This window comes from Balaenoptera ricei, chromosome 3 (assembly GCF_028023285.1).
Source record: "Balaenoptera ricei isolate mBalRic1 chromosome 3, mBalRic1.hap2, whole genome shotgun sequence".
NCBI classification, from domain to species: Eukaryota; Metazoa; Chordata; class Mammalia; order Artiodactyla; family Balaenopteridae; genus Balaenoptera; species Balaenoptera ricei.
This window is the reverse complement of record NC_082641.1, coordinates 166,441,139-166,469,076: the sequence shown is the minus strand read 5'-3', so window position 1 is coordinate 166,469,076 and position 27,938 is coordinate 166,441,139. Positions and strand designations below refer to the sequence as shown.

Sequence of the window (27,938 nt, the reverse complement as noted above, 5' to 3'; positions counted from 1 at the left end):
GAACTAAGATCCTGCAAGCCGTGCAGCGTGGCCAAAATAATAACAATAAAATAAAATTCATGATGGCTGCCCAAAAGAAGATACCAAAAACAAACTTCAGAAAGGATGCCTGCCACATATGTGATTTGCAGGAATTCTTACACATGTGCACTACAATACAGATACAAGGGTGTTCAAGGTGGTACATGGCAGCAAAATATTGTCAACAAACTCAATTGCCAGGGGGGAGAATCAAATAAATTGCAGGACATACCTGGCGAACGCAGGATGCAGTCATAGAAAGAATGCAAGAGGTCCTCACCCACTGACATGGGAAGACACCAGTATCAGGGTTCTCTAGAGAGACAAAACCAACATGCACACATATATGCATCTGAGTTGGCAAACTGGAGACCCACGGGAACCAATAGTCCAGTCCAAGTCCAAGGACAGAAGACTGATGTCCAGTTCAAATAGTCAGACAAGAAGAGTTGCCTCTTCCTCCACTTGTTTGCTCTATTCAGGCCTTCAAATGATTGGATGAGGCCCACCCACACTGGGGAGGGCCATTTGCTTTATACAGTCCACCAATTCAAGGTTAACCTCATCCAGAAACACCCTCACAGACACTCCCAGAATCATGTTGGGCCAAATGTTTGGGCTCCCTGTGGCCTACTCAAGTTGACACATGAAATTAGCCTTCACAACACATGAACCCAGTGCAGAAATGTGAGTTGCGGAACATAGAGGACACAATTCCATTTAAGCTTGGAAAAGTACAACACAAAACACTGTGTGTGGGCACAAACATACAAATAAATCTATGTCTGTAAGTGCACAGAATTCTCTGAAACTGAGCACAGATGGCTGATTATGGTGACTTTCAGGAGGGTGGAAGGGAGGACACAGGTTTTTCACTCTATGTGCTTCTGTGCCATTAAATTGTATTCAACAGGCACACATCCCATTTGCAGTTAAAAAATAACAATAAGGTAAGTTTTAAAAGAGGAAAACAAAGCCAATGGGCTTTGCTCATGGAACTCCACAAGGGAGATCTTCCAGGAGATGCAGCCCTGGGCAGAGGGAGCCAAGCGTGACAAGGAGAGGGGGCCTGAACAGCAGAATCCTGGAGAACTCAGTCAGGAAGAGATGTTAGGAGGGCCAAAGCCAGGAGAAGACCCAGAGCTGCCTAAATTGGTGTTTTGTGTCCCAACTCTGAGCAGTGTGGACAGCATGCAGCCTGGCTCATGAGAACAAAGAAAACTTGTAACAACAGGAAAAGCAGCAGCCCCCCAAGTGTGCTGTGCAGGAGGCCGAGCCTGAGGAGGGTTGGGGTGAGGGTTAGGGTAAGAGCCATGGCCAGGCCAAGGTGAGGGCCATGGCCAGGCCAAGGTGAGGGCCACAGTGAGGGTCATGGTAAGGGTCAAGGTAAGGGCCATAGTGAGGGCCACAATGAGGGCCAAGGTGAGGGCTAAGGTGAGGGCCACAGTGATGGCCAAGGCAAGGGCTATGATGAAGATCAAGGTGAAAGCCAACTGATGGCTATGGTGAGGGTCACCAGGAGGGCCAAGGTGAAGGCCACAAGGCTGGTCCATCTGGGCTGATGGCAGAAGTAGCCTCATTGCAGTAGTGAGTGCCAGGCCTAGGGTTCAGGCATTCCCCTTCACCCTGCACTTTTCAACCTGCCTTCAGAGTTGTTTCTTTCAATGAAGTCTTAATCAGAGCTCAAATATAAAAAGCTGATCAGAGTAGAAATATTATAGTGCTGTGGTTCTCAAAGTGTGGTCCCACCAACTTGTGGGTCCCTGAAACCCTTTCAAGATACCTAGCAGTACGGACAGTTTCCATGTTGCCTCTTTCACTCTCACTCTCTCACCAGTGTGACATTGTCCCAAGGCTGCAGGACCCCAGAGCAGAGAATTCAGCTGTCCTGTATGAAGCTGGGTATTAGAGAGATTTGCACACTAATAAATGCCACTCTTGTCTCTACATTTTGTTTTTTGTTGGTTTTAGAAAATACAAGGGTTTTCCATTAAAAATATGTTATTTATATTAACATATAATGGGCTTGTTATTATTTTAAATGAATAAAAAACATTTAAAATTTTCTCAGTTTTGATATCAATAGATTTATCACACAGGAACTAAAGCTCTTTGAGGTCTGTGGGAAAGTTTTTAGGAGTTAAAATAATTCTGAGGCTGAAAAGCTCCCAGGGAATCCCTGATTGGTGCAGGACATAAGTCTAAAGCAACAGCACTAAAAAAGAAAGAACACAATGGTTTTGAGCAACAGAGTTCAAGACTCACAGTTCATAAACTAATGGCTGTGGGTACGAGTGTAGAAATAGACCCAGAGTTAACATACATATGTGTGTGTATACATACACACATGCATATACGTATTCTGGCCAAACAGAAAAGATTTGGGGGATGAATAACAACAAGAAAAATCGAAATAATGCTTTTCATTAGAAACACACCTAAAACATAAGGATATTAAAAAGTTCAAAGAAAAAGAACAGAAAAATACAGAAAAGGCAAATATTACCCAAAAGAAAACTGATGTAGCTATATTACCAGCAAACAAAATTGGCTTTGTGGGAAAATAGTAACTAAAGTTCAGAGGTCATTTGAAAAGGTTCAATTCAGCAGGCAGTCATAAACTTCAAAGGAAAGGCATAACATAGTTGATGTCCTCTGACCAGAATGTTAAAATTCAGCAACAACAAAACAAAGACAAGCTCCATTCATTTAGATATCACCTCTAAATAACTCAAGGGCTAAAAAAATTGCAATGGAAAATTTTAAATATTTAGAACCAAAATGTATCAAAAACATGGCCTGTCAAACCAATGGGATACTGTTGAGAAAGAAACAGCCTTAACAGCTTAGAGTAGAAGAAAAGAAAGGCCAAAATCTAAAAGTTAATCATCTAATTTCAGAAGCTAGGAAAAGAATCATCAAACCAACACAGAGAACATATAAGGAATGAAAGAATAATGATAAGAACAGAAATTAATGAATAAAGAGTAAAGAGAAACCAGAGAGGATAAATAAAACTACATGTTGCTTCCTTGACAAACCTTTGTCAAGACTGACCAAGAAAAGGAGATGGCACAAATAGCCCACATTAGGAATGAAACGATGGCAGAATAAAAAACACTGCACAGATTGAAAAGATAAGAAGATTCAAACTATATTACAAAGCTATAGTAATTGAAACAGCAATGGTACTGGCATTTTTAAAAAAGACCAGTGGAACAGAATCAAGAGCCCAGAAGTAAACTCTCACATCTGCAGTCAACTAATCTTTGACAAGAGCATCAAGAACACACAATAGAGAAAGGACAGTTTCTTCAATAAATGTGGTTGGGAAAACTGGACATCCACATGCAAAAGAATGAAAATGAACCACTATCTTACATCATACACAATAATTACCTCAAAATGGATTAAAGGCATAAATATAAGACCTGAAACCATAAAAATCCTAGAAGAAAGCATAGGAAAATTTCTCCTTGGTCTTAGCAATGATTTTTTGAGTGATACCTAAAGCACAAACAACAAAAGCAAAAACAAACAAGTGGGACTATATCAAACTAGAAACTGCTGTATAGCAAAGGAAACAATCAATAAATTGAAAAGACAACCTACAGAATGGGAGAAAATATTTATAAACCATATATCTGATAAAGGGTTAATATCCAAAATATATAATGAATTCACAACTCAATAGCAAAAAACCACAAACAATCTGATTAAAAACTGGCAAAGGACTTGAAGACATGTTTCCAAAGAAGACATACAGATGGCCAACAGACACATGAAAAGATGCTCAGCATCACTAGTCATCACAAAAATATGAATCAAAACCACGAGATATCACCTCACACCTGTTAGAATGGCTACCATCCAACTACAAGAGATAACAAATGTTGGTGAGGATGTGGAGAAAAGGGAACCCCTGTGCACTGTTGTTCAGAATGTAAATTGGTGCAGCACTGTAGAAAACAGTAGGGTGGACTCTCAAAAATTAAAAATAGAACTACCATATGATCCAGCACTTCCGCTACTGGGTATTTATCCAAAGGAAACAAAATCGACATCTCAAAGAGATATCTGCACCTCCATGTTCATTGCAGCATTATTCACAATAGCCAGGACATGGAAATTACCCAAGAGTCTACCGACTGATGAATGGATAAATAAATTTGGTATGCATATACAATGAAATACTATTCAGCCAAAAAGAAAGAAGGAAATCCCGCCATTTGTGACAAAATGAATGAAGCTGGAGGGCATCATGATACGTGAAATAAGTCAGAAAGAGAAAGACAAATACTGTATGGTATCACTTATATGTGGAATCTTAAAAAAAATTCTTTTTAAGTTGAGCTCATAGTAACAGAGAATAGAATGATGGTTGGTAGGTGTTGTGGGGATGGAGGAAAAGGGGAGATATTGGTTAAAGTGTGCAAATGTTCAGTTATAAGATTTTTTTTAATGAACAGCATGATTTTTTTAAAAAATAGGATATTTTCCAAAACTCATTGGATTGTGTATTTTAAATGGATGCAGTTTATTACATATCAACTATACTTTATTATAGATTATTTTTTAAAGCAGTATAATATTATGAACAATGTTATTACAACAATTTGAAAACTTAGATGTTATGGATAAATTGCTAGAAAACACAATCATCATTTCAATTCATATCCCCCCAAAAATCAATAAACTTTAACAACCAGTCATGATTTTTTTAAAAACTTAGCAAACTAGGACTTCCAGTTATAAGAACTATCTTAACCTGAAAAGGGATATCTACCAAAAAATCTCAGCAACAATCAGACCAAGTGATAAAATCACAATGGCATCTCTCTTAAGATCAAAAATGGGGTGTGGTACCACATCTCTACCCAACTCAATCCATCATAGAAAGACATGGAAAAAGGTAGAGGTGTAGGGATTGCAAGAAAGAAACAAAATTCTCGTTCACCTCAGATTATATGATTGTCTACAGAAAAAGCCCCAAATCACTTACAGAAAAGACTCATTTGCAAATTTATTTCTATACATCTGTGAACAAAAATTTACATAAATGCAGTTTCACAAGGATACCATTTGCAACAGTATCAAAATTATTTTTAACAACACATGAATAAATTTAACGAAAGATATATAAGAACTTTAGGAAAATTATACAACTGTTGTGAAAGACATCAAAGTAGGCCTAAACAAATGGAGAGATACATGATGTTCATGGATTTGAAAATTCAATAACACTAAGATGGCAGTTTCCCCAACTTGACCTACAAATTTAATGCAATGTTGAGCAAAATGCTATTGTGTGTGTGTGTGCACAAGTGTGTGTGAACAGATTGTAAACAATCTGACTCTAAAATTCACATAAATAATCAAAGCACCAAGAATAGCCAAGATGCTAGTAAAGTTGCAGGATGCAAAATCAACATACAGAAATTTGTTGCATTTCTATATACTAATAACAAACTATCTGAAAGAGAAATTAAGAACACAGTTCCATGTACAATTGAACCAAAAAGAAAAAAATACCTGGAAATAAATTTAAAAAACAAAGTGAAAGACCTGTACACTGAAAACAATAACTCACTGATGAAAACAAAATTGAAGAAGACAACAAATAAATGGAAAGATAGTCCATGCTCACGGGTTGGAAAAAATAATATTATTAAAATACCCATACCCAAAGCAATCTATAGATTCAATGCAATCCCTATTTTTTTTTAAATCCAATGGAGTTTTTCACAGAAACAGAACAAACAATCCTAAAATTCGTATGGAACCCAAAAGACACCAAATAGCCAAAGCAATCTTTGAGAAAGAAGATCAAAGCTGGAGGCATCACACTCCCTGATTTCAAACTATAGTAAAAGCTATAGTAATCCAAACAGTAGGATAGGGCTTCCCTGGTGGCGCAGTGGTTGAGGGTCTGCCTGCCGATGCAGGGGACACGGTTCGAGCCCTGCTCTGGGAGGATCCCACATGCCGCGGAGCAACTGGGCCCGTGGGCCACAATTACTGAGCCTGCGCATCTGGAGCCTGTGCTCCGCAACAAGAGGGGCTGCGATGGTGAGAGGCCCGTGCACCACGATGAAGAGTGGCCCCCGCTTGCCGCAACTAGAGAAAGCCCTCGCACAGAAACGAAGACCCAACACAGCCATAAAAAAAAATTTAAAAATAAAATAAAATAAAATAAAAAAATCAATAGGGGGAGAGGAATTCAGGTGAAAGGGAAAAAAAAACCTTTAAAAAAAAAACAGTAGGATAAAGGCATAAAAACAGACACATAGATCAATGGAACTGTGAAGAGAGCCTAGGAATAATTAATTTATGACAAAGGAGCTGAGAATATATACGGGGAAAGGACAGTCTCTTTAGTAAATGGTGTTGGGAAAACCGGACAGCCACATGCAAAAGAATAAAATTGTACCACTGTCTTACACCATACACAGAAATTAACTCAAAATGGATTAAAGACATAAATATAAGACCTGAAACTCTTAGAATAAGACATAGGCAGTAAGCTCCTTGACACTGGATTTAGCAATGATTTTTTGGATTTGACACCAAAAGCAAAGGCAACAAAAGCAAGAATAGACAAGTGGGACGACATTGAACTAAAAAGCTTCTGCACAGCAAAGGAAACCATCAACAAAATGAAAAGGGCAATCTACTGATTGGGAGAAAATATTTTCAAATCATATATCTGATAAGGGGTTAATATCCAAAATATATAAAGAACTCATACAACTCAATGGCAAAAACAAACAATCCAATTTAAAAGTGGGCAGAGGATCTAAATAGATATTTTTCCAAAGAAGACAGACAGATGACCAAAAAAACACATGAAAAGATGCTCAACATCACTAATCAATAGGGAAATACAAATCAAAACTACAGTGAGATATCACCTCTCACCTGTTAGAATGGCAATTATCAAAAAGACAAGAAATAACAAGTATTGGCAAAGATGTGGTGAAAACAGAATCCTTGTGCGTTGTTGGTGAGAATGTAAATCTGTGCAGTTGCTGTGGAAAACAGCGTAGAGATTCCTCAAAAAAATTAAAATAAAACTACCATATATACGATCCAGCAATTCCACTTCTGGGTATTTATCTAAAGAAAATGAAAACTCTAACTCAAATATATATAATGCACCCTCATGTTCACTGCAGCATTATTCACAATAGCCAAGGTATGCAAACAACCTAAGTGTCCATCAACTGATGAATGGATAAAGAAAATGTGGTATTTATATACAATGGAATATTATTCAGCCATAAAAAAGAAAGAAATTTTACTGTTTGCAACAACATGGATAGACCCTGAGAGCATTATGCTAAGTGAGATAAGTCAGGCAGAGATAGACAAATACTGCATGATCTCACTTATATGTGGAATCTAATTTTTTAAAAAAAACAACAAGCTCACAGATACAGAGAACAGATTGGGAGTTGCCAGAGGTGGGGTGGGGGGGTGAAATAGGTGAAGGGAGTCAAAGGGTACAAACATCCAGTTATAAAATAAATAAGTCATGGGGCTATAATGTACACCATGTGACTATAGTTAATAATACTGTATTGCATATTTAAAAGTTGCTAAGGAGGGACTTCCCTGGTGGCACAGTGGTTAAGAATCTGCCTGCCAATGCAGGGGACACGGGTTCGAGCCCTGGTCCGGGAAGATCCCACATGCCACAGAACAACTAAGCCCATGAGCCACAACTACTGAGCCTGTGCTCTAGAGCTCACAAGCCACAACTACTGAGCCCACATGCCTGGAGCCCGTGCTCCGCAACAAGAGAAGCCACCACAATGAGAAGCCCACGCACTGCAACGAAGAGTAGCCCCCGCTCGCTGCAACTAGAGAAAGCCCGCACACAGCAAAGAAGACCCAATGCAGCCAAACATTAATTAATTAATTAATTAATTTTTAAAAATTTTAATAAATAAATAGAATTATCTGCTTAAAAAAAGTTGCTAAGGAAGTAGATCTTGAAAGTTCTCATTACAAGAAAAAATCTATAACTATATATGGTGATGGATGTTAACTAGATTGTTGTAGTAATCATTTCACAATATATAAAAATATTGAATCATTATATTGTACACCCGAAACTAATATAATGTTGTATGTCAATTATACCTTAATTTTAAAAAAAATAGCCAAGATGCTATCTCAAGGTCTTGGCTTGCTATAGAGACATATAAGTTCTAAGAATTAACCTCAAGATGCAGTAATTAAGACAACATGATACTAGCACAGGGATGGACAGATAGAACACTAGAACATGTGGAGCAGAATGAAAAACCCAGAGACAGACCCACATGGGTAGACCTGTGGGGGTTACCAAGCACACTGTGGGTCAGTGGGAAAAGATGGATTGTTTGGTGAGCAGGGTTGGGACCACTGGTTACATAAACAGGTAAATATTAAAGTTAACCTCCACCTCACACCACACGTCAACATCAATGCCAGGTAGATTAAAACCTAAGTGTGAAAAGTACAACAGCAGAAGTTTTAGAATCTGGTATAGGACAGCAACTTCATTACCTCAGAGTGGTGAGAATTTTTAAAGCAAGGTACGAAAAGCATGCACCCTAAAAAAAAATTGAGAAAAGTTAACTGTGTTAAAATTTAAAGCTTCTATCCTAAAAAGACATTTAAAAAGTGAGAATGTTCTGTATATGTCTATTAGGTTCATTTGTCCTAAGGTTCAAATCCAATGTTTCCTTGTTAATTTTCTGTCTGAATGATCTATCCATTGTTGAAAGTGTTGTTATTATTATTATTGTTGTTGTTGTTGTTGTTGTTGTTATTATTATACAATTATTGTAATGTTGTCCTTTTCTCCCTTCAGATCTGTTAGGATTTGCTTAATATATTTAGGTGCTCTGATGTTGGGTGTGTATATATTTATGATTGTATATATTCTTGATGAATTGACCACATTATCATTATAAAATGACCATCTTTGTCTCATTACCATTTTGGTTTAAAGTCTGTTTTATCTGATATAAGTATAGCTACCTGCTCTCATTTGGTTTCCATGGAGTATCTTTCCTGACCCCTTCACTTTCAGTCTGTGTGTGTGTGTGTGTGTCCTTACATCTAAAGTGAGTGTCTTATAGGCAGCATATAGTTGGGTCTCTTTTATATTCATTCAGCCACTCTATGCCTTTTGATTAGAGAATTTAATCTATTTACATTTAAAGTTTGTATTGATAGGTAAGGACTTACTGATGCCATCTTAATTGTTTTCTGGCTGTTTGTAGTTTCCTTGTTCCTTTCTTCCCATCTTACTACCTTCTTTTGTGAATTGATTTTCTATAGTAGTATGCTTAGATTCCTTTTTATTTATCTTTTGTGAATCAACTGTAGGTTTTGCTTTGTGGTTACAACGAAGCTTATATAAAACATCTTTTAGATATAACGGTCTATTTTAAGCTGATAACAACACAATTTCATCCACATACAAAAGCTCTACCCTTTACTCCCCACACCACATTTTTTTTCTTGGTGTCACAATTTACTTTTTTTAATATTGTGTATCCATTAACAAATTGTTATAGCTACATCTATTTTTAACATTTCTGTCCTTAACCTTTATTCTAGAGTTAAGTTGTTAATACAACACATTACAGCATTAGTGTATCTTAAATATGACTATATACTTACTTTCACCAATGTGTTTTACATTTTCATGTGTTCATGTTACAAATTGGAGGGAAAAAAAGAAAAAGAAAAAATGGTTAGAGACGAGTCCCAAACTGAGAGAAAATATCTGCAAGGCATACAACTGATGATGAACTAGTATTCAAAATTCACACATAACTCTTATAAAAACTAGGAGAAGATAAAGGCCCCCAGAGACAATGAACAAAGGATTGAGACACTGTACAGAAAAGAAACAATGGTGGTTGACTAGCAGAGGATGCACAATACCATTTCCAATTGGAGTATTAAATCAAACTGAAGAAACACTGATTCTGATCCGTCAGCCCCCAACCCAGAACTCCCTTGTGGTAGGATGAACCTACCCTATGGACCCAAAATTTCCTGCATGCACTCCAGCACAGCACTTGTGATGGGCTGCAGGAACAAAAACATATATTGTCGGGACCTCCCTGGTGGTCCAGTGGTAAACAATCTGCCTTCCAATGCAGGGGAACGTGGGTTCGATCCCTGGTCAGGGAACTAAGAGCCCACATGCTGTGGGGCAACTAAGCCCATGCTCCACAACTACTGAGCTCGCGCACCTCAACTAGAGAGCCCACATGCCGCAACTACAGAGCCCACGCGCTCTGGAGCACACAAACCACAACTAGAGAGAGAAAAGAAACCTGCACGCCACAACTAGAGAGAAGCCTGCACAATGCAACAAAGAGCCCACGTGCCACAACAAAAGATACCAAGACCCTGCATATCACAACTACAACCCAATGCAGCCAAAATAAAAAAAATAAAATAAAAAATAAACATATATTGTCTTTCTCTAATTACAGTTTCTAAACACTCTCCCTAAACTCCCCACAGTGGTAAGATCATAGACCCAGAACCTGGCTATGTGTCCCCACCTGGGGGGTCAGGCCCATTCTAGGCTGATCATTTCCACCTCTCCTATGGAGGTGATGAAGGCCACATGGAATGCTGTCTAGGATTGTGTTGAAACCTGAATTCCCATATTTACACACCTGTGTTCATAGTAGCATTATTCACAGTAGCCAAAAGTTGGAAGCAACCCACATGTCCATCCACGGATGAATGGATAAACAAATTGTGGTCCATCCATACAATGGAATGTTACTGAACCTTAAAAAGGAAGGAAATTCTGACACGTGCTACAGCATGGATGAACCATGAAGACATTATGCTAAGTCAAATAAGCCAGTTACAAAAGGACAAATACTGAATGATTCCACTTACATGAGTGACTTAGAGGAGTCAAATTCATAGAGACAGAAAGTAGAAGGGTAGGTACTACAGGCTGGGGGGAATAGAGAGTTATTGTTTAACATGGACAGGTTTCAGTTTGGGAAGATGAAAAAGTTCTGCAGATGGATGGTGGTGAAGTTTACACAACAATGTAAATGTGGTTGACACTGGAATCTACACTTAAAAATGGTTTAAATGTTAATTGTTACGTTATATATTTTTTTACCACAATTTTTACGTAAAAGTTTTTTTTTTAAAAACTGAATTGCCATTTTTCATTGATTCCTAGAACAACTTCTTCCTGCTTTTCCAGGCTCCCTCTCCCACTGTCGTCCCCCTACCACCACGTCCCCATCCCCACCTTCGCCCACTCAGCCAGGTCAGCCGAGGATGTCTCCTGAAGGGATCCTACCTACTTGAGAGCTGACTCACAACTGGGTTCACTCTCCGACTGTTCCAGGGACTGGAAAACACCACTGAACCCTGCCCCTGCCCCTGCCCCTCCTCTCCTGCCCCCATCCCCCCCAACGCCCACCCCCCCCATCCCCTCCTATCCTAAGTGTCCTCTCCTGCCTCCAAAATCCCACCCCTGCCACCCCAGGGCCCACCCCCTGCTCCCCAGGCAAGCCCCCGTTCCCAAGTACCCACCTGCACTGGCCCCACTCTCATCCCCATGGATTAATGCAGTTCACTCTCTCCTGGTCCCTTACCCCACACCCAGGTTGCATCAGGGCAAAGTAAACACCAGAAGCAGCTGATGAAGAAACATGACTTCTGATATGGAGGGGGATAGGGAATAGTGGGGTCCAAGCTGCTTGGACCCCTTGGCCATGTCCACCAGTTACTTTTTGGTGACCTCCAGTCTGGTGGTGCCTATGGGGCCTCCCCCTCCCAGGAAGTGCATTCCTAGCAGAGCCCCTACCCTCCTCCCAGGTAGTCTGTTCTATGACAACTGGTGTACACATACTTGGGCTGCTCCCCAAAGGCCCCAAGGGCAGGGGGACCCACAGAGGGGCAGCTGACAGCCTAAGCACCAAGAACAGACCAAAGCTCCACCCACTGCCCGAGCAAGCACCCTCAGGGCCCATGAGGGTGGGCTTGGTGGAGCTATGTGTTCCACACCAACTTGGCAAGCAGGGGCATGGGGGCAAGACCTCGCCAGGGACATGTGATCAGGGTGCAGGGACATCCCAGGAACTGTGGACCACACCTGGCCACAGCTACTGCCAGGCTGGCCCATGTGGTGTCATCTTCTTACTGAAAGTCAGTAAAACTGTGACCAGAGGGCATTATTGGCAAAGATTCCCTGATGAGACCTTTAAAGCACTTTATTAGCACTTTAAGGACAGGAGCTCTGAGAACAGAAGATCCACCGTGGGGTGGGTGGACAGGCCCACCATGGCCACACAGAACTTTTGGGGCCAAGACTATCACCCTGCTTCACAGAACAGGTTAGTTCTCCCCAAAATGCTCTGTAAGTCTAATGCAATTCCTATCAGAACCCCAGCAAAATAGAGATCAGCCAAAATCTTAAATTAACTAAAGCTAACTTAAGTCTAGAAACTATAACGGTTTGCAGAAGAGCTGCAGATCTGCAGATTTGTTCCCTGAAGCCAAATGCAGCCTGATGCTGATCTGTTGGCTGTCTGAATTCTCCAGTATCTTAGCCCTGCTTTGTGCCCCTTCCCACAACACACACACACACACACACACACACACACACACTCCCTTTCCAGAATGCTGTGACCTGCAGTCTGCTTCGTTCAACTATGCTTGTGCGTTCTTTCGCTCTCTCCCTCCCTCCCTCCCTCCCTCTCTCTCTCTCTCTCAGAACTCGGCATTTGCATCTGACTTGATTCTCCCCATAATGATTATATTTCAATGATGGCACTAGATCTGAATTTGCATCACTTGATCTCTGCCATTGGACAGAGCCTGGATGAATTACAAGGTTTGATGCTTCCTGTATTTGTACCCTTACCTACATTTTAAAAATCTACAAGTATTGGGAATTCCCTGGTGGTCCAGTGGTTAGGGCTCCATGCTTCCACTGCAGGGGGCACGGTTTCAATCCTTAGTCTGGGAACTAAGATCCCGCAAGCCACGTGGTGTGGCCAAAAAAATAAAAAATAAATTAAAAAAAAATAGGGACTTTCCTAGTGGCACAGTGGTTAAGAATCTGCCTGCCAGTGCAGGGGACATGGGTTCAATCCCTGGTCCAGGAAGATCTCACATGCCCCAGAGCAACTAAGCCTGGGCACCACAACTACTGAGCCTGCACTCTAGAGCCCGCATGCCGCAACTATTGAGCCCATGTGCCGCAACTACTGTAGCCCACGTGCTCTAGAGCCCACAAGTCACAACTACTGAGCCCATGTGCTGCAACTACTGAGGCCCACGTGCCTAGAGCCCGTGCTCTGCAACAAGAGAAGCCACCACAATAAGAAGCCTGTGCACTGCAACAAAGAGTAGACCCCACTCACCACAACTAGAGAAAGTCCACACGCAGCAAGGAAGACCTAATGGAGCCAAAAAAAAAAAAGCAAAACCAGCTGGGCTTACTTTCAGGAGACCCAGAGGGCTGTGGGAAATAGAGACTCCACTCTTAAAGGAAGAACATAAAATCTCACATGTGGACTTCCCTGGTGGCAAGTGGTTTAGAATCCGCCTGCCAATGCAGGGGACATGGGTTCGAGCCCTGGTCTGGGAAGATCCCACATGCCGCAGAGCAACTAAGCCCATGTGCCACAACTACTGAGCCTGCGCTCTAGAGCCTGCAAGCCACAACTACTGAGCCCGCATGCTACAACTACTGAGGCCCACGCACCTAGAGCCCATGCTCCGCAACAAGAGAAGCCACTGCAACGAGAAGCCCGTGCACCGCAATGGAGAGTAGCCCCCGCTCTCTGCAACTAGAGAAAGCCTGCATACAACAATGAAGATCCAACACAGCCAAAAACAAACAAACAAACAAACAAAACAAAACAAAATAAACAGAGAATCCCCTGGAGGTCCAGGGGTTAGGACTCCACACTTTCACTGCCAAGGGCACAGGTTCAATCCCTGGTCTGGAAACTAAGATCCTGCAAGCCGTGTGGTGCAGCAAAAAAACAAAAACAAACAACAAACAACAAAAAAAAATCTCAAATGCTCCAGGACCCAAGGCAGAAGCAGTAATTTGAAAGGAGCCTGGGTCACCTCACCTGCTGATCTTGGAAAGTCTCCTGGAGAGGCAGAAGGCAACTGGAGCTCACCTGGGGACACAGATAATGGAGGCACCCATTTTGGGGAGCTCCTTCTACCACAAGGACACTGGTGCTGGCAAGTGCCATCTTGGAGTCCTCCCTCTAATTCATTAGCACCAGGATCCAGCCCCATCCACCAGGGGGTCAGCACCAATACTGGGATGCCTCAGGCCAAGCAACTAGCTGGGCAGGAATATAGCACCATCCACTAGCAGGCAGGTGATCTTAAGACCCCTGAACCCACAGCTACCCTGGGACACAACCCTGCCCACCACAGGGTCCACTACCCAACCCCACACACCACTGCAAAGGCAATAGCCCCGGGACTCCAAGGGCCCCCCAGTCAGAGACCACAGGACCCAGCTCCACTGACGAGTGGGTAGACACCAGCCCCAGGACCCCTTGGGCCCAAGTCCCGCCCACTAACTCCAGGACCCCTAAGGCCCTGCAGCCAGAAACCCTGGGACCTAGCTCCACCCACCAGTGAGTTGGCACTAGTCCCAGAACACCTGGGCTCCAGCTTCATCCACCAGAGGGATGGCACTAGCCCAAGGACCAGTCTCACACACCAGTGCACAGACACCAGCCCCACAGCCTGCCGTGGCAGGACCCAGCCTACCCACCAACAGGCTGTAACTAGCCCCAGGAGCCTGTGGGCTCTGCCCTCACCCACCAGCAGGCCAATACCAGCTCTAGTACACACTGGATCCATCAGCAAGCTGCCCAAGGATTTGGTTCCACCCACAAGCAGGCCGACTTAAGCTTCAGGACACCATGGACCCCATAGCCAGCTGTGTCAGGAACCAGCCCAGCCCACTAGCAGGACAACAGAGACCCCAAGACCAGAGACCCCAAGACCCCAGCCCAGCCCACTAGCAGGACAACAGAGACCCCAAGACCCAGCTTTGTCCACCAATGGGCAGGCACCAACCTCAGGAACCCTCAAGCCCCAGCTCCACCCACCAGCAGGCAAAGACCAGCTCTAAGATACCCTGGACTCCTAAGCCAGCCACCCAGGATCCAACTGCATGCACCAACAGGTCAGCACCAGCTTTAGGACATTCCAGAGACTGCAGCCAGCCAAGTCAAGAAACAGCCCCACACACTGGCAGGCCAACACTAGATCCAGGAAACCTGACCCCAAAACCACCCACCCCAGAACCCAGCTGTACCTACCAGTGAGCCAGCACTAGCCGCAGAACCCTCTGGGGTTCCTCATCCAGCTGCCTGGAGACCAGGCTCTGCCAACCAGCAGCCAGCAGCCTCCTCACAGGCAGAGCCTGGCAACCAACCAGATTGGGGGCCAGCCACACTTACCAGACCACCCACACACAAGGGCCTGCCACAACAGAAGGACCCATGAAGGGGCACTCCTAAAGAATATAGCTCTGGTGACCAGAGGGGAGTGCACTGCTGGGTTGAATACGATGTCTCCTACAAAGGGCCATGTATCCAAGGTCAGGAAACATAACCAACCTACCAGATACATCGAAATAAAAACAGCAAATTAGGCAAAATGAGGCAACAAAGGAACATGTTCCAAATGAAGGACCAAGATAAAATCCCAGAATAAGAACTAAGTGAAGTGGAGATAGGCAATCTACCCAAAAATGAGTTCAAGGTAATGATCACAAAAATGATCAAAGAACTCGGGAGAAGAATGGATGAAAAGAGTGAGAAGTTAGAAGTTTTTAAGAGTTACAAAATATAAAGGACCAAACAGAGATGAAGAAAACAATAACTGAAATGAAAAATATACTAGAAGGAATCAACAGTAGATTAAATGATACAGAGGAACAGACAAGAGAGCTGGAAGATGAGTGGTGGAAATCACTAAAGCTGAAGAGAAAAAACAATAAAAAGAAATGAGGACAGTTTGAGAGACCTCTGAGACAACATCAAGCATACTAAACATTTGCCTTATAAGGGTCACAGAAGAAGAGAGAGAAAAGAGCAGAGAACATATTTGAAGACAATAGCTGAAAACTTCCCTAACCTGGAAAAGGAAACAGACATCCAGGTCCAGGAAGCACAAACAGTCCCAAACAGTATCAACCCAAAGAGAAGTACACCAAGACACACTGTAATTAAAACGGCAAAAGTTAAAGATAAAGAGAGACTATTAAAAGCAGCACGGAAAAAGCAACAAGTTCTGTATAAGGAAACTCCAGGCTATTAGTTGACTTTTCAGCAGAAACTCTGCAGGCCAGAAAGGAGTAGCCCAATATATTTAAAGTGATGAAAGGGGAAAACCTACAACCAAGAATACTCTACCAGGCAAGGCTTTCATTCACATTTGATACAGAGATCAGAAGTTCTACAGATGAGCAAAAGCTAAAAGAGTTCAGCATCAACAAACCAGCTTTACAAAAAATGCTAAAGGGACTTCTCTAAATAAAAAAGAAAAGGCCACAACTAGAAACATGAGAATTGTGAAAGGAAAAACTCATTGGTAAAAGCAAATATAAAGTAACAAAATCAACCACGTATATTGGAATTCCCTGGTGGTCCAGTGGTTAGGACTCTGTGCTCTCACTGCCAAGTGCCCAGGTTCAATCCCTGGTCAGGGAACTAAGATCCTACAAGCCGTGCAGCATGGGAAAAAAATGTATAAAACTAGTATGAAGGTTAAAAGACAAAAGTAATAAAATCATCTATACCCACAATAAGTAGTTATGGGACACACAAAACAAAGAGGTATAAAATATGATGTCAAAAACAGTAATTGTGGGAGAGGGCAGTAAAAATGCAGGGTCTTTAGATTGCTGTATATAAACCTCATGGTGACCACAAACCAAAAATCAATAATAGATACACACACAAAAGAGAAAGGAATCCAAATATAACACTAAAGATAGTTATCAAATCCAAGGGAAGAGAACAAAAGAAGGAAGGAACAAAAAGAACTACAAAAACAACCTTCCCAAAAAATTAACAAAATGGTAATAAGTACATACCTAATTACTTTAAATGTAAATGGACTAAATGCTTCAATCAAAAGTCACAGGTGGCTGATTGGATAGAAAAATAAGACTCATATATATGCTGCTTATAAGATACTCACTTCACAGCTAAAGATACATACAGAATGAAAGTGAGGGAATGGAAAAAGGTATTCCATGCAAATCAAAATCAAAAGAAAGCCAAGATAGTAATACTTATATCAGACAAAATAGACTTTAAAACAAAGACTGTAACAGGAGACAAAGAAGGACATTACAGAATGATCAAGGGATCAATCCAAGAAAATATAATAATTATAAATATATATGCACCCAACATAGGAGCAACTAGACATAAAGCAAATATTAACAAACATAAAGGGAGAAATTGACAGTAACACAAAAATATTAAGGGACTATAACACCCAACTTACATAAATGGACAGATTATCCAGACAGAAAATCAATAAGGAAACACTAGCCTTAAGTGACACTTTAGACCAGATGAACTCAATAGACATATCTAGAACATTCCATCCAAAGGCAGCAGAATATACCTTCTCTTCAAGTGCAAAAGAAACATTCTCCAGGATAGATCACATGCTAGGCCACAAAAAAAGTCTCAGTAAACTTAAGATCACTGAAGTCATATCAAGCATCTTTTCTGGCCACAGTGCTATGAGACTAAAAATCAGCTATTAAAAAAACTGCAAAACAAACAAACAAAAAAATGTGGAGGCTAAACAATATGCTACTAAACAACCAATGGATCACTGAATAAATCAAAGATGAAATTAAAAAAATACCTGGAGACAAATGAAAACGAAAACACAGGGAGGGACCTTCAAGATGGCAGAAGAGTAAGATGTGGGGCTTCCCTGATGGTGCAGTGGTTGAGGGTCTGCCTGCCAATGCAGTGGACACGGGTTCGAGCCCTGGTCTGGGAGGATCCCACATGCTGTGGAGCAACTAGGCCCGTGAGCCACAATTACTGAGCCTGCGCTCTGCAACAAGAGAGGCCATGATGATGAAAGGCCCGCGCACCACGATGAAGAGTGGCCCCCACTTGCCACAACTAGAGAAAGCCCTGGCACAGAAACGAAGACCCAACACAGCCATAAATAAATTAATTAATTAATTTAAAAAGTTATTAAAAAAAAGAAGACTAAGATGTAGAGATCACCTTCCTCCCCACAAATATATCAAAAATACATCTACGGGCTTCCCTGGTGGCGCAGTGGTTGAGAATCTGCCTGCCAATGCAGGGGACACGGGTTCGAGCCCTGGTCTGGGAAGATCCCACATACCGCAGAGCAACTGGGCCTGTGAGCCACAACTACTGAGCCTGCGCATCTGGAGCCTGTGCTCCGCAACAAGAGAGGCCGCGATAGTGAGAGGCCCGCGCACCGCGATGAAGAGTGGCCCCCGCTCGCCGCGACTAGAGAAAGCCCTCGCACAGAAACGAAGACCCAACACAGCCAAAAATAAATAAATAAATAAATAAATTAAAAAAAAAAAAAATACATCTACATGTGGGACAACTCCTACAGAACACCTACTGAACGCTGTCAGAAAACCTCAGACTTCCCAAAAGGCATGAAAATCCCCATGTACCTGGGTAGGGCAAAAGAAAAACAAAAAAACAGAGACAAAAGAATAGGGATGGGGCATGCACCTCTGGGAGGGAGCTATGAGGGAGGAAATGTTTCCACACACTAGGACGCCCCTTCACTGGCGGAGATGGGGGGTGGGCACGGGGGAAGCTTCAGACCCTCAGAGGAGAGTGCAGCAACAGGGGTGCAGAAGGCAAGGCAGAGAGATTCCCACAGGATCAGTGCCGACCAGCACTCACCAGCCTGAGAGACTTGTCTGCTCACCTGCCGGGGTGAGTCGGGGCTGGGAGCTGAGGCTCGGGCTTCGGAGGTCAGATCCCAGGGAGAGGACTGGGGTTGGCTGTGTGAACACAGCCTGAAGGGGGCTAGTGTGCCACAGCTAGACAGAAGGGAGTCCAGGATAAAGGCTGGACCTGCCTAAGAGGCAAGAAACCATTGTTTCAGACTGTGAAAGGAGAAGGGGTTCCTTCCCCGTCTGCCCACAGAAGGCAGAGCACTGCCTAAATGAGCTCCAGAGATGGGTGTGAGCCATGGACCGCAGAGACATGTGTGAGCTGTGGACCCCAGAGATGGGCATGAAACACTAATGCTGCTTGGACCCCAGAGACAGGCATGAAACGTTAATGCTGCTGCTGCATGCACCAAGAATCCTGTGTGCAAGCACAGGTCACTATCCACACACACACATACACACACACACACCAGGAGCCTGTGAAGTCCACCAATGCCAGGGTCAACTTCCCCGGAAGAACACACAGCACGCCTCAGGCTGTTGCAATGCCACAACGGCCTCTGCCACCACAGGCTCACCCCACATTCCAATTATAACTACTGTACCCCTCCCTCCTCCCGGCCTGAATATGCAAGAGCGCCCTAATCAGCCGCTGCTTTAACTGCCTCCTGTCTGGGCGGGGAACAGATGCCTGAGGGAGAACTACACGCAGAGGTGGGGCCAAAACCAAAGTTGAACCCCAGGAGCTGTGTGAACAAAGAAGAGAAAGGGAAATTTCTCCGTGCAGCCTGAGGAGCAGCAGATTAAATCCCCACAATCAACTTGCTGTACCCTGCATCTGTGGAATACCTGAATAGACAACAAATCGTCCCAAAATTGAGGCGGTGGATTTTGGGAGCAACTGTAGACTTGGAGTTTGCTGTCTGCAACTGATTTGTTTCTGATTTTTATGTTTATCTTAGTTCAGTTTTTAGCACTTGTTATCATTGGTGGATTTGTTTATTGGTTTGCTTGCTCTCTTTTTTTTATTATGTTTTTATTTTAATAATTTTATTTATTTATTTTTTCTTTCTTTCTTTTTCCCTTTTCTCTGAGCCATGTGGCTGACAGGGTCTTGGTGCTCCAGCTGGGAGTCAGGCCAGAGCCTCTGAGGTGGGAGAGCCGAGTTCAGGACTTTGGACCATCAGAGACCTCCTGGCCCCACGTAATATCAATCAGCGAGAGCTCTCCCAGAGATCTCTGTCTCAACGATAAGACCCAGCTCCCCACAATGGCCAGCAAACTCCAGTGCTGGATGCCCCATGCCAAACAACTGGCAAGACAGGGTCACAACCCCACCCATTAGCAGAGAGGCTGCCTAAAATCATACTAAGTTCACAGACACCCCAAAACACACCACTGGATGCGGCCCTGCCCAACAGAAAGACAATATCCAGCCCCACCTACCAGAACACAGGCACCAGTCCCCTCCACCAGGAAGCCTACACAAGCCACTGAAACAATCTTACCCACTGGGAGCAGACACCAAAAACAAAGGGAACTATGAACCTGCAGCCTGCGAAACGGAGACCCCGAACACAGCAAGTTAAGCAAAATGAGAAGACAGAGAAACACACAGCAGATGAAGGAGCTACAAGAACTAAAGAGCAAACAAACAATGATGAACAACAAAAAAAATGAAATTAAAAATTCTCTAGAAGGAATCAATAGCAGAATAACTGAAGCAGAACAACAGATAAGTGACCTGAAGATAAAATACTTGAAATATGCAGACATATTTGCATCACAAATCAAGCCTTGTTAAATTTAAGAAAATGGAAATTGTATCAAGTATCTTTTCCAACCACAATGCTATGAGACTAGATGTCAATTACAGGGGAAAAAAACTGTAAAAAATACAAACACATGGAGGCTAAACAATATGCTACTAAATAACCCAGAGATCAATGAAGAAATCAAAGAGGAAATCAAAAAATACCTAGAAACAAATGACAAAAACATGACGACCCAAAACCTATGGGATGTAGCAAAAGCGGTTCTAAGAGGGAAGTTTATAGCAATACAATCCTACCTCAAGAAACAAGAAACATCTCAAATAAACAACCTAACCTTACACCTAAAGCAATTACAGAAAGGAGAACCAAAAAACCCCAACGTTAGCAGAAGGAAAGCAACCATAAAGATCAGATCAGAAATAAATGAAAAAGAAATGAAGGAAACGATAGCAAAGATCAATAAAACTAAAAGCTGGTTCCTTGAGAAGATAAACAAAATTGATAAACCATTAGCCAGACTCATCAAGAAAAAAAGGGAGAAGACTCAAATCAATAGAATTAGAAATGAAAAAGGAGAAGTAACAACTGACACTGCAGAAATACAAAGGATCATGACAGATTACTACAAGCAACTATATGCCAATAAAATGGACAACCTGGAAGAAATGGACAAATTCTTAGAAAAGCACAACTTTCTGAGACTGAACCAGGAAGAAATAGAAAATATGAACAGACCAATCACAAGCACTGAAATTGAGACTGTGATTAAAAATCTTCCAACAAATAAAAGCTCAGGACCAGATGGCTTCACAGGCAAATTCTATCAAACATTTAGAGACGAGCTAACACCTATCCTTCTCAAGCTCTTCCAAAACATAGCAGAGGGAGGAACACTCCCAAACTCATTCTACAAGGCCACCATCACCCTGATACCAAAACCAGACAAAGATGTCACAAAGGGAGAAAATTACAAGACAATATCACTGATGAACACAGATGCAAAAATCCTCAACAAAATACTAGCAAACAGAATCCAACAACACATTAAAAGGATCATACACCATGATCAACTGGGGTTTATCCCAGGAATGCAAGGATTCTTCAATATACGCAAATCAATCAATGTGATACACCATATTAACAAACTGAAGAATAAAAACCATATGATCATATTAATAGATGCAGAAAAAGCTTTTGACAAAATTCAACACCGATTTATGATAAAAGCCCTCCATAAAGTAGGCATAAAGGGAACTTACCTCAACATAATAAAGGCCATATATGACAAACCCACAGCCAACATCGTTCTCAATGGTGAAAAACTGGAACCACTTCCACTAAGATCAGGAACAAGACAAGTTTTCCCACTCTCACCACTATTATCCAACACAGTTTTGGAAGTTTTAGCCACAGCAATCAGAGAAGAAAGAGAAATAAAAGGAATCCAAATCGGAAAAGAAGAAGTAAAGCTGTCACTGTTTGCAGACGACACGATACTATACATAGAGAATCCTAAAGATACTATCAGAAAACTACTAGAGCTAATCAATGACTTTGGTAAAGTAGCAGGATACAAAATTAATGCACAGAAATCCCTTGCATTCATATATACTAATGATGAAAGATCTGAAAGAGAAATTAAGGAAACAGTCCCATTTACCATTGCAACAAAAAGAATAAAATACCTAGGAATAAACCTACCTAAGGAGACAAAAGACCTGTATGCAGAAAACTATAAGACACTGATGAAAGAAATGAAAGATGATACAAACAGATGGAGAGATATACCATGTTCTTGGATTGGAAGAACCAACATTGTGAAAATGACTATACTACCCAAAGCAATCTACAGATTCAATGCAATCCCTATCAAACTACCAATGGCATTTTTCACAGAACTAGAACAAAAAATTTCACAATTTGTATGGAGCACAAAAGACTCCGAATAGCCAAAGCAATCTTGAGAAAGAAAAACAGAGCTGGAGGAATCAGGCTCTCTGACTTCAGACTATACTACCAAACTACAAAGTAATCAAGACAGTATGGTACTGGCACAAAAAGAGAAATATAGATCAATGGAACAGGATAGAAAGCCCAGAGATAAACCACACACATATGGTCACCTTATTGTTGATAAAGCAGGCAAGAATATACAATGGAGAAAAGACAGCCTCTTCAGTAAGTGGTGCTGGGAAAACTGGACAGTTACATGTAAATGAATGAAATTAGAACATTCCCTAACACCATACACAAAAATAAACTCAAAATGGATTAAAGACCTAAATGTAACGCCAGACACTATAAAACCCTTAGAGGAAAACATAGGCAAAACACTCCATGAGATAAATCACAGCAAGATCCTTTTTGATCCACCTCCTAGAGAAAGGGAAATAAAAACACAAATAAACAAATGGGACCTAATGAAACTTAAACGCTTTTGCACAGCAAAGGAAACCATAAACAAGACAAAAAGACAACCTCAGAATGGGAGAAAATATTTGCAAATGAAGCAACTGGCAAAGGATGAATCTCCAAAATATACAAGCAGCTCATGCAGCTTAATATCAGAAAAACAAACAACCCAATCCAAAAATGGGCTGAAGACCTAAAGAGACATTTCTCCAAAGAAGATATACAGATTGCCAACAAACACATGAAAGGATGTTCAACATCACTAATCATTAGAGAAATGCAAATCAAAACTACAATGAGATATCATCTCACACCGGTCAGAATGGCCATCATCAAAAAATCTAGAAACAATAAATGCTGGAGAGGTTGTGGAGAAAAGGGAACCCTCTTGCACTGTTGGTGGGAATGTAAATTGATACAGCCACTATGGAGAACAGTATGGAGGTTCCTTAAAAAACTAAAAATAGAACTACCATATGACCCAGCAAGTCCACTACTGGGCATGTACCCTGAAAAAACCATAATTCAAAAAGAGTCATGTACCACAATGTTCATTGCAGCACTATTTACTATAGCCAGGACATGGAAGCAACCTAAGTGTCCATCAACAGATAAATGGATAAAGAAGATGTGGCATATATATACAATGGAATATTACTCAGCCATAAAAAGAAACGAAATTGAGTTATTTGTAGTGAGGTGGATGGACTTAGAGTCTGTCATACGAGTGAACTAAGTCAGAAAGAGGAAAACAAATATCATATCCTAACACATATATATGGAATCTAAAAAAAAAAATGCTTTTGATGATCCTAGGGGCAGGACAGGAATAAAGATGCAGACATAGAGAATGCACTTGAGGACACACGGAGGGGGAAGGGTAAGCTGGGACGAAGTGAGAGAGTGGCATGGACATATATACCAAATGTAAAATAGATAGCTAGTGGGAAGCAGCTGCATAGCACAGGGAGATTAGCTCGGTGCTTTGTGACGACCTAGAGGGGTGGGATAGGGAGGGTGGGAGGGAGACACAAGAGGGAGGGGATATGGGGATATATGTATACGTATAGCTGATTCACTTTGTTATACAACATAAACTAACACAACATTGTAAAGCAATTATACTCCAATAAAGACGTTAAAAATATAAAAATTAAAAATAAAAAGCCCCCCCTCAAAAAAAAAAACCACAATGATCCAAAATCTATGGGATGCAGCAAAAACAGTTATAAGTGGGAAGTTTATAGCGATATAAGTCTACCTCAGGAAACAAGAAAAATCTCAAATAAACAACCTAACTTTACACGTAAAGGAACTAGAAAGACATAAAAAACCCAGAGTTAGTAGAAAGAAAGAAATCATAAATATCAGAGCAGAAATAAATGAAATGGACACTAAAAAGCAATAGAAAAGATCAACAAAACTAAGAACTACTTCTTTGAAAAGATAAACAAAATTGATAAGCCTTTAGCAAGACTTAGCAAGGAAAAAGAGAGAGGACCCAAATTGATAAAATCAGATATGAAAAAGGAAAAGTTACCAACTGACACAACACAAATACAAAAGGCTCATAAGAGATTATTATAAACAAAAATACACCAATAAAATGGACAGCCTAGAAGAAAGGGACAAATCTTTGAAATGTATACTCTCCCAAGATTGCACTAGGAAGAAATACAAAATATGAACAGACCAATCTCCAGTAATGAAATTGAATCAATAATTAAAAAAAAAAAAAAACTCCCCAAAAACAAAAGTCTAGGAACAGATGGCATCACAGGTGAATTCTATCAAACATTTAGAGAAGAGTTAACACCTATCGCTCTGAAACTATTCGAAAAAATTGAAGAGGAAGGAGTGCTTCCAAACTCCTTCTATGAGGCCAGTATCACTCTGATTCCAAAATCAGACAAAGATATCACACACACAAAAAATTACAGGTCAATATCACTGATGAACACAGATTCAAAAATCCTCAACAAAATAATAGCAAACCAAATTCAACAATACATTAAAAGGATCATACACCATGATCAAGTGGGATTTACCCCAGGGATGCAAGGAAGTTTCAATATCTGCAAATCAATCAATGTCATACACCACATTAAAAAATTGAAGAATAAAAATCATACGATCATCTCAGTACATGCTGAAAAAGCTTCTGACAAAATTCAACATCCATTTATGATAAACACCCCACAAAATAGGTATAGAGGGAACATACCTCATCATAATAAAGGTCGTACATGATAAGCCAACAGGTAACATCATACTCAATGGTGAAAAGATAAAAGCATCTCCTGTAAGATCAGGAACAATACAAGGATGCCCTCTCTCACTGCTTTTATTGGAAGTTCTAGTAGTTGTGGCACCCAGGCTCAGTAGTTGTGGCTTGCGGGCTCTAGAGCACAGGCTCAGCAGTTGTGGCTCATGGACTTAGTTGCTCCATGGCAACTAATTCATCTGAGTGACTGTTTTTGTGCGAGTACCATACTGCTTTGATTATTATAACTTTATGACTAGTCTGAAGTCAGGGAGTGTGACACCTCTAGCTCTGTTCTTCTTTCTTGTTTTGGCTATTCAAGGTCTTTTGTGTTTCCATACAAATTTTTAAATTAGTTGTTCTAGTATAGAACATAGTAGTAGCACATAGTAGCGGAAGTCCTAGCCAAGGCTCGAAAAAAGAAAGACAAGAAAAAAGAAATAAAAGGAATCCAAATTGGAAAGGAAGAAGTAAAACTGTCCCTGTTTGCAAATGACATGATATTATACATAGAATATCCTAAAGATGCCACCAAAAAAATACTAGAACTCATCAATGAATTTGGTAACGTTGCAGGTTACAAAATTAATATATAGAAATCAGTTGGGGACTTCCCTGGTGGTCCAGTGGTTAGGATTCTGTGCTTCCACTGCAGGGGACATAGGTTTGATCCCTGGTCGGGGAACTAAGATCCCACATGCCACATGGCATGTCCGAAAAATAGAAAAAAAATGAAAGAAATTGGGTTGCATTTCTATACATAACAATGAACTATATGAAAGAGAAATTAAGGAAACAATCCCATTCTCCATTGAATCAAAAAGAATAAAATATCTAGGAATCAAGCTACCTAAGGAGGTAAAAGACCCACACTGAGACAACTATAAGACACTGACGAAAGAAACTGAAGATGACACAAACCCATGTTCTTGGATTGGAAGAATTAATATTGTTAAGGTGACCATACTACCCAAGATAGATTCAATGCAATCCCTATCAAAATTCCAATGGCGGGCTTCCCTGGTGGTGCAGTGGTTGAGCATCTGCCTGCTAATGCAGGGGACACGGGTTCGAGCCCAGGTCTGGGAGGATCCCACATGCCACGGAGCAACTAGGCCCATGAGCCACAATTACTGAGCCTGCACTTCTGGAGCCTGTGCTCCGCAATAAGAGAGGCCGCAATAGTGAGAGGCCCACGCACCACGATGAAGAGTGGCCCCCGCTTGCCGCAACTAGAGAAAGCCCTTGCACAGAAACGAAGACCCAACACAGCCATAAATAAATAAATAAATAAGGATGATCAGTCATTATCAAAAGACAATCTATAAAATAAACCCCCAGATTTGCTGGTTTCTTTAGAAAAAAAAAATTCCAATGGCATTTTTCACAGAACTAGAACAACTAATTTAAAATTTTGTATGGAAACACAAAAGACCTTGAATAGCCAAAACAAGAAAGAACAGAGCTAGAGGTGTCACACTCCCTGACTTCAGACTAGTCATAAAGTTATAATAATCAAAGCAGCATGGTACTTGCACAAAAACAGTCACTCAGATGAATTAGTTGCCATGGAGCAACTAAGTCCATGAGCCACAACTGCTGAGCCTGTGCTCTAGAGCCCGCAAGCCACAACTACTGAGCCTGGGTGCCACAACTACTGAAGCCTGTGAGCCTAGAGCTCTGCAACAAGAGAAGCCACTGCAACGAGAAGCCCACACACCACAACAAAGAGTAGCCCCACTTACAACAACTAGAGAAAGCCCACGCACAGCAATGAAGACCCAAGACTGCCAAAAATTAATTAATTAATTAATTAAAAAAGAATAGATACATGAATATGTATAACTGAATCACTTTGTTGTACACCTGAAACTAACACAACATTGTTAATCAACTATACTCCAATATATAATATTGGGTTGGCCAAAAAGTTCATTTGGGTTTTTTCCATAATATCTTTCAAAAAAACCCAAATGAACTTTTTGGCCAACCCAATAAAAAGTTAAAAAAATGTTAGGTAATAAAGTAATAAAGAAGGTTTGATGAAAATAAAATAAAGACTCAATATTAAGATTTAAAAAAACAAAATGGACTAAAAACCTAAATGTAAGACCAGAAACCATAAATTCCTAGAAGAAATCATAGGCAGAACACTCTTTGACACAAATCATAGAAATTTTTTTTGTGATTTCTCTCCGAAGGCAAAGGAAACGAAAGCAAAAATAAACAAATGGGACCTAATTAAACTTGAAAGCTTTTGCACAGCAAAGGAAACCACTGACAAAACAAAAAGACAACCTACTGAATGGGAGAAGATATTTGCAAATGATATGACCCGTATGGGCTTAATACCCAAAACGTATAAAGAGCTCATACAACTCAATATCAAAAGAAAAACAAACACCCGATTGTAAAATGGGCAGAAGATCTGAATACACATTTTTCCAAAGAAAGCAATACAGATGGCCAACAGGTATATGAAGAGATACTCAACATCACT

At 41.2% G+C, this 27,938-nt stretch overlaps 1 protein-coding gene across 3 annotated transcripts in view; it reads right to left on the bottom strand.

The window, feature by feature from the left end:
• Positions 1-27,938, bottom strand: part of IBA57 (iron-sulfur cluster assembly factor IBA57) — a 70,059-nt gene that overhangs the window by 7,908 nt on the left and 34,213 nt on the right. For all 3 annotated transcript variants that reach the window (XR_009502509.1, XM_059917950.1, XM_059917952.1), the window contains exon 4: positions 254-336. Coding sequence is in view for 2 of the 3 variants with exons in the window: in XM_059917950.1 (XP_059773933.1) it covers positions 254-336 (83 nt within the window). In the remaining variant the exon portion in view is untranslated. The remainder of the gene's footprint in view (positions 1-253; positions 337-27,938) is intronic.